We start from the raw sequence: 8,205 nt of genomic DNA, 5'->3' as shown, positions 1-8,205 counted from the left end.
AATATATAGGACACATGTTATGCATTTGGTTGCTATAGGCAACATCACATCTAACTAGCTTTTTAAGAATACTTGGCACAGATAATGGACTGCCAATATACACTTACTGTCTTCTAACTTCCTGTGATGTTCGGACTATAGAGCCGACTTCATTCACAGAATGAGTGATGTCCCTCCAGATTCTATCTTTGGTTGCAGCACCCATGTTTTTTGGTCCGCTATGTATTTTTGACATGGCCTGTGTGACCAAAACACGCAACTCCCTCTTAGTGAATGCGGGCTGCCTTTTTTTTCTCCTTGAAGTAGCCTGTGAGCTTTGTTCCTGTTCCTCATCACCATCTTCCTCTTCACTAGCTGCTTGAGTATTTTGTGTTTGTGCGGCTAATGCTGAATCTCCCTCAGTTACCCCAGTATGTCTGTCTGGCAGGGTCTCCTCTCTTAACTGCTGGGTATCAGAAGTTGGAATGTCTCTAGTACTGAGTCCTGCTACTTCTGAATCCGCCTCCGCGGAATCCAGCATCTGCCGACGCAATGCTAGGCGTCTTTGTGTCAATGCGGACATCTGCTGCTGCACGCGGTCCATCTCTGCTGCCAACTCCTCATGAGTAGCCATGCTGCTAGTGGCATGTCTGTACGCACAGGTGTGTAGCTATTTATAGCTGCGTGCGTAGCGTAAATTAACACAGGTGTAAATTATGCTAATTATGTGACTGATTGTACTGCTTATTTAACAGCCTGGATTGCAGCCTGTGTGAGTGGGTGTATGATGTATGAAGCTGCTTTGTGGTCTCTCATAGAAGGTGGTCGTGTTTGGGAACAATTTGCAGAGTGAGTTTTTTTTGCATTGTCTTGCAGACAGATGGCCATTTGTTCGCTTTTAAATTTTTATAATGTGTTGCGTAGTGCGTATTTATGCCTAAGTTTCTTTTGTTAGTATTACATTAGTCAATTTCTAAACCAAGTATGTATGGTTGTGCAATGGAAGTTTTTACTTTTTTAAACTGGGTTTATGTATTTTGGAGGATATCTGTTTGATATATAAATGTTTTATTATGGCATATGGTATTTTTTTGTTACCTGTACTTTACAGTGTGTATATTATATTGTTCACACTGATTAATTTATTTATTAGACTCCTTCTCTGTCTCTTGTAGGTGTCTCTTTAATTTTTGATTTGGATTGCCAAGTGTGCATTTTTTATTTAATTTTCTGTAGCCAATTGGCTAACTCAACATATTGAGCAGGTAAGTAGCCTATCTCAGTGTGTCCTGCTGTTTGTTGTATGTGTCTATATGATCTCTTAGACTCCTTCTCTGTCTCTTGTAGGTGTCTCTTTAATTTTTGATTTGGATTGCCAAGTGTGCATTTTTGATTTAATTATCTGTAGCCAATTGGCTAACTCAACATATTGAGCAGGTAAGTAGCCTATCTCAGTGTGTCCTGCTGTTTGTTGTAAGGGTCTATATGATCTCTTAGACTCCTTCTCTGTCTCTTGTAGGTGTCTCTTTAATTTTTGATTTGTATTGCCAAGTGTGCATTTTTGATTTAATTTTCTGTAGCCAATTGGCTAACTCAACATATTGAGTAGGTAAGTAGCCTATCTCAGTGTGTCCTGCTGTTTGTTGTAAGTGTCTATATGATCTCTTAGACTCCTTCTCTGTCTCTTGTAGGTGTCTCTTTAATTTTTTATTGGGATTGCCAAGTGTGCAGTTTTTTTTATTTCTTTTTTTGAAGCATTTATTTTTGACAAGGTATGTCTGATTTTTTATGTATTTGTAAATGAAGGTCACCCGTTTTAATGTAGCATATGTGTTGTTTTTTTATTTTTTTTATTTTTATTATATTTGTTTTCTGAAAAAGAATCAGAATGAATTTTTTAAATATAGATTGTTGCATTCATTAAATGGGTAGTGTTGTTTTACATTTTTGTGTATTACTTTGTGATGTGAACCTATGTTGTGGAGAATTAGCTAATTTGTGTTTTTTTCTTTGTTTCGATCCTATTATTTTATTTTAGAAATGGAGTATGCACAAGCAGTAAGTTAACACCTATACACTTTTTTTTTTTTTACTATGGTTGACAATGTTTTTGTTTTTATTAATATTATGGTGTCATGATTCTTACCTTCTTTTTAAGTTGGTGATGTCTATCCATGTTGGGGCGGAAGCAATCCCACCCCAACCCACAGAACCACTCCCACCCCAACCGCCGCAAGCCCTCCAACAACAACCGGCTCCTCATCATCCAAGGCAATGGAGGCGTGCAAGGCCACCAATATTCCGTACCCGTGTCCTTCTTTTTGGGATGCCTGATGATGTTGTTTTGCACAGATACAGGCTGCCACCTCATCTAATCCTAGACACTCTCTCCATAATAGAGAGTGATCTAGACCAATCCATTAGGTATCCTACAGCAATACCAGCATTGACACAATTCCTTGCTGTGTTACATTTTGTTGCCACTGGTTCATACCAGCATGTGGTGGGAGATCTGGTTGGCATGTCGCAGGGCCAGTTCAGTAAGGTCCTGCGGCGTGTCAGCCAGGCTTTCATTAAGCGAGTTAAGCAATTTATTGCTATGCTTTTGAATGTTGGTGCCCTAGATGTGGTGAAGCGGCAATTTGAGGAAGGTGGTAGTCGCTTCCCACATGTTATTGGGGTTGTGGATGGCACACATGTAGCTATTGTACCACCAAGACATAATGAAGAAATATATAGAAACAGGAAACTGTTTCATTCTCTGAATGTTATGGTTGTTTGTGGGCCATCCCTCCAAATCCTGTCCCTGAATGCTAAGTTCCCGGGGAACTCCCATGATGCCCATGTCATTAGACAATCAGGGATATGGCAGAGATTAAGATCGATGGAAGGACAAGACATGTGGTTATTGGGTGAGTTTTTTTTTTTCCGTACAATAATATTTTATATAAAAATATTCTAATTATTTTCTTTTCTTCTCATCAAACAGGAGACCGTGGATATCCTTGCACCCCCTGGCTCATGACTCCTTACAGTAAGCCCAGGCCAGGACCACAGACGGCATTTAACTCCGCGCTTACTGCCACTAGACAGCTGGTGGAGCGCACAGTTGGTATCCTTAAAGGCCGCTTTCATGTGCTCCACCGCACTGGTGGCGACATCATGTATTCGCCAGAGATGGTAAGTAAAATTGTGGTCCTGTGCGCTATCCTACATAACATCGCTGTAAGGAGTCGCGTGGAGCTTCCTCAAACAGAGGAATTGCCTGATGAGGAGCCAAGGGTTGGTTGGCGAGTCGGTGAGGGGAGTGTTTCCCGGAGGGGAAACCAAGTAAGGACACGCATTGTTCGTGATTATTTCAGGTAAAGTTTTTTTTAACAATAATTATTAAATTTATAACAAAGTCACTGTATGTTTATGTTCAGTTTGCTCTGATGTCATTTAGGAAGCTATTGAAAGCTCATAGTGTAATTGTTTTGGTGTGTGTGAATATATTACTAGTTGTTTCTGTAAATATTCTAACATGTTAACCTTATAATGTATTGTAATACTTTTTTTTTATATTTTAAATATTTTTACGTTGCCAAATTGGTGTAATTATTTTTTTTATTTTTTTTATTTTCCTGTTTTCAAATCAAAATACACAACATATGATACTAAATGTTGTACACTTTGTGACTGTGCAGCTGATTGTTCCTGGCAAATGTGGTGAGTACACAGATTGTATCAAATATTGATGTTAAAATGTGAGTGTATGTGTGTGTGTGTGTATGTGGAATTGTGAGTGTATGTAGTTTTTTTTCATGTTTTTCCGCGACTGCGAATTTCCGCTATAGCGAACTAACCCCTCTGCCCTTCACAGCACTGCAGAAAACAATAAAGTTTATTCAATGCACACATCAATAAAGTTTATTTAGATGACAGCATAGATCTTACACCAATCACATGCCAACACACTCTATAAATATAAGCCCATATATGGAAAATGCCATTGCCAGGATGCGCGCTGCAGCTTTCACAAGACGGGAGCTGCGGATCCTGGTAGCGGTGATGGACCGCCGCGTAGGCCACCCTGTGCGCTTTGTCCCAAATAGGGTAAAGCGCGAGGCCTACGCGGAGGTCCGCTGCTTATTACGGACCCGCGTCCGCAGTCGAAGGACTGTGATTCAGCTGGAGCGAAGGTGGAGCGACCTCCGCCGGCGTACGCCGGACCTGTTGGCGGAGCTCCGCCAACAAATCCGCACCTTACGCAGATGCAGTAAGTAAAATATTACAGTAAATGACAGATTAAAGCATAAAGTTTGCATACTTTCACTACGTCAGAGTGTGAAAATTAGCACAATAACAATAAACTGGTAGAATAAACATGAGTGTGTGTGGGTAGTGTAAGCAGTACTGACTGTGTAGCAAGGTGCTTCAGAAAAAGTGCATGTTGTACAGAGTTCCAACAGGCTGTCAACTGAACTCAATAACTTGCTCAGTGGGATAATTTTTATAAGGTGTGTTTTTTTAAGAACTGGTGATGTTGCCTATAGCAACCAAACAGACTCAATCTATTCTATTCTAGAATCAGCTTAATAAATGTTAGATATAATCTGTTTGGTTGCTATGGGCAACATCACCAGTTTACAAAATAATAAAAGCTATTAATTTTCCCCAGTGTCTTTAACATGGGACATAACTGAGAAAATGAAAAATGCTGTTGTATTTAATTTTCATCCTATAACCCCCAAAAAAAAATGTAATTCTAGGGCAAGCACAACGGCAACCTGCTGCTGCTGGGAGTCCCAACCTGTCCCCTTCTGAGCCCCCCTCCCCTTCTCACACCCATTCCCCCTCTCCTTCCCAGTCCCCTTCTCAGCCCCCCTCCCCTTCTCACACCCATTCCCCCTCTCCTTCCCAGTCCCCTTCTCAGCCCCCCTCCCCTTCTGTCGCACAATCCCCCTCTTCTTCCCAGTCCCCTTCTCAGCCCTCCTCCCCTTCTGTCGCACAATCCCCCTCTCCTTCCCAGTCCCCTTCTCAGCCCCCTCCCCTTCTGTCGCACAATCCCCCTCTCCTTCACAGTCCCCTTCTCAGCCCCCTCCCCTTCTGTCGCACAATCCCCCTCTACTTCACAGTCCCCTTCTCAGCCCCACTCCCCTTCTGTTTACCAATACCCCTCTCTGTCCCCCTCCACCTCTGTTGGCCAAACCACCTCTCTGCCCACCTCACCCTCTCTTTCCCATTCCCCCTCTCTGTCCCCTTCCCCCTCTGTGACCCAACCCACCTCTCCACCACCCTCCCCATCTAAGTCTGACCCACCCTCTGGACCAAGCTCCCCTTTCCAGCCTCCTTCCCCCATCCAGCCGCCTTCCCCACCCAGTGAATGGGCAGAAGAAGCCCCTGCGGAGATTCCGGAGAGTCCGCATGTGGCAGATGAGAGTAAGTTTATAAACATTTACAATGAATTGGTTACCTACTTACACTTACAATTACAAAACATGCAGTGTTGTACTGTGGGCAATCTTGGCCCAAGGAAAAATGTTTGTGTTCTTCTTCATGGTCTAGATGTTGCTTTTACATTTATGTGAGTATCATTAGATGTACAGTGTCTATGTGTGCAATGTTTTGTCTGTCCACTCTAGGTCGACACTCATTAGGTCGACAGGGTTGCCAGGATAACAGGGTTTATATGTGCTAGGTTGTCAATGAAACAGTTAGACCTGAGTGGAGTTTAGTATGTTGTTGGTGTTTTACACTTGTGCCTGGGTATTCCTAATATTTGCACTTTCAACTCGCATGCTTCACTTTGTTAGCCAGCCTAACGACACAATGATTTGTGTTGTGAAAGTTACACTCACAAAATGCTTATTTGCTTTTTCAAAACCTGTTTGACCTTATTTAGTAAGGCAGGCTTTCAGGGAGTGTGGGCATGCTAGGATATGTTGTCCTTCTGAAGATGTTGATATGCAGTGTGATGATGCAGGCCAAACAGCACAAAAGACAAGTCTGCTTCACTCCAGATGTGAATGAAGGCCAGTATGGGGTTCCATGTACTAATTTTGGGGTGTGATTCAAGATTGGATGTTGCCCATAGCAACCAAACACTAACAACTTTTCAGTTATTTACCACCTTCTAGAAAAGAAGTTGAATGTGATTGGTTGCTATGGGCAACATCCCATCTTAAATATAACTCCCATCTTAGTAAATGTACATCATGATGTGGTAGACTTTTACACATTGTAATTTAGCAATGACAAACATTGCTGAGTATGCTTGTGTGTTGGTATGCTACTGTTTTGTCATTTATACATCCATGATGTATATCCTTTTATATGAAAGTGTGCTTTGTGGAATTGTGATGTAAGAGGAATGTGAGTTATGTTTTAAATTGCATTTTTACTCTGCATTTCAGATGGTGCCGTTGGAGATCCCACAAGCCTGGCAGGCATCGTTGGCCGGATCAAGGCTCATTTGGAGGCCATTTTGGCCGAAGTACATAATTTACAAAATTTAATTTAAAAACAAAAAAGTTTTCAGCTTATATATAAAAAAAAAAATATGTTGACAAAATAAAAAATCTTTTTGCTCCGTTAAGCGCTTGTGATGTTTTTAATGCTTAAAAATTAAAGCATATTGCAAAGCATAAATTGGTTACCTAACAAAAAAAACACAAACAAATTACGAGTATTAGTCTTATTTATTACATACAAATTAGGCTAGTTAGTAGCTTATTTTTAAAAAAAACATGTAAACACATACATTCACACACTAAACATCCACACAAAATTATGCTATTTACATTTATGTCAGGCACAGTTTACACATCTCTTGCACTTCTTTCAAAACAAACATGGTAATGTCCAATTATGCCTACAAAGTGTTATTGAGGTATTCTTTGCAGACTTAATTGGTCATGCACACAATCAATCATTACACTAATTGGATTTTAAATTGAGGGACGCTTGTTGAGTTTGAATTGCAAGGTGTCATCTAAATTAAGAAAAAAAAACATTACTGTGCGTTTGTTCGCTAAAACCTTAGCACATTTAAGAGGAATGTGTAAATCTACGATGAAATCGTTTTTTAACGATGAGGTTTGTGCGTATGCGATGGATTCGCATTAATGCGTTGTAATTTGGCATACACCTACTTTGTGTAGTACTGCGTACGAAATTGCAAATTTACGTTGGGGGCGGATGTTCGCAAATTTACAACATATTCGCAACTTTGCAAATATGTTGTGCGAACGAAAAAATTAGCGAACAACTTGGAATGAGGGCCCATGTTTTTTGCATTTTTGTGGTTTGTGTGGATAGTTTTGTCATCTGGGACCCCCAATTGTAGAAAGGCATTCCGCTCGCCACGCTTTGGGCACGGTGGCTCGCTGCGCTCGCCACAAGGTTTATATCCAACTCTATGCCGACATGGATAGAGAAGGTATGAAATAGTCCAAAAACATGTTACATTAAAACAAAAACATTTGTCTATCTTTTTTATGTCGGCCATTTTCATGTCGACCTTTTGACCATGTCGACCTTTTTCATGTCGACCTTTTGACCCTGTCGACCTAATGTCTGTCTAACATATGGTGTCTATCTATTGACTGTCTAACTAGACACTGTCTATCTATCAAACGGATACCACGGGGGAGTGGCTGGCCGAACGCAGGGCGTGTTTGTGACGTCAAAACAGGAACTAAACAGTCTGAAGTGATCGCAAGGTAGGAGTAAAGGGCCCTACAGTCTTGGCGATGTGCCGCCGAGCTGCCCGACCACCGATACGGCAGTCAGGCGGCCCGCCGGCAGGGGGGCAGTGACGGGGGGAGTGAAGTTTCTTCACTCCCCCCGTCACCCGGCTCCATAGCAGTGTAGGCAAATATGGACGATCTCGTCCATATTGGCCTGCATGCACAGCCGACGGGGCATCAGCGATGAATGAGCGCGGGGCCGCGCATCGTTCATAGCTGGTGCCTCCACACTGACAGATATGAACGTTATCTCGTTCATTAATGAACGAGATCGTTCATATCTTGCAGTGTTATCACCCAGTGTGTAGGGCGCATCAGTCTCGAGCGACTCTGAAACTGCACAAATTTGTTTGTAGCAATGCTGCGAACCTTTCGTTCGCACTTCTGCTAAGCTAAAATACACTCCCAGAGGGCGACGGCTTAGCGTTTGCACTGCTGCTAAAAGCAGCTAGCGAGCGAACAACTCGGAATGAGGGCCATGATTCTGATGGTGTTT

The 8,205-nt window shown here is 41.9% G+C and overlaps 1 protein-coding gene and 1 long non-coding RNA gene across 2 annotated transcripts; both read left to right on the top strand.

The window, feature by feature from the left end:
- The first annotated feature begins 2,107 nt into the window (after positions 1-2,107).
- Positions 2,108-3,419, top strand: LOC134965575 (putative nuclease HARBI1). The gene is made up of 2 exons (XM_063941933.1): positions 2,108-2,891; positions 2,969-3,419. The coding sequence occupies exons 1-2, from the start codon at positions 2,144-2,146 to the stop codon at positions 3,343-3,345; spliced, it is 1,125 nt and encodes a 374-aa protein (XP_063798003.1). The 5' UTR covers positions 2,108-2,143; the 3' UTR covers positions 3,346-3,419.
- A 119-nt stretch (positions 3,420-3,538) lies between these two features.
- On the top strand, positions 3,539-6,495 carry LOC134965573 (uncharacterized). The gene is made up of 3 exons (XR_010188444.1): positions 3,539-3,687; positions 4,731-5,400; positions 6,375-6,495. It is a non-coding gene; the product is annotated as an uncharacterized LOC134965573 (long non-coding RNA).
- The last annotated feature ends 1,710 nt before the right edge of the window (positions 6,496-8,205 follow it).

This window comes from Pseudophryne corroboree, chromosome 10, assembly GCF_028390025.1.
Source record: "Pseudophryne corroboree isolate aPseCor3 chromosome 10, aPseCor3.hap2, whole genome shotgun sequence".
Classification (NCBI taxonomy): domain Eukaryota; kingdom Metazoa; phylum Chordata; class Amphibia; order Anura; family Myobatrachidae; genus Pseudophryne; species Pseudophryne corroboree.
The sequence above is the reverse complement of the archived record's forward strand: the minus strand, read 5'-3'. Positions and strand labels throughout refer to the sequence as shown.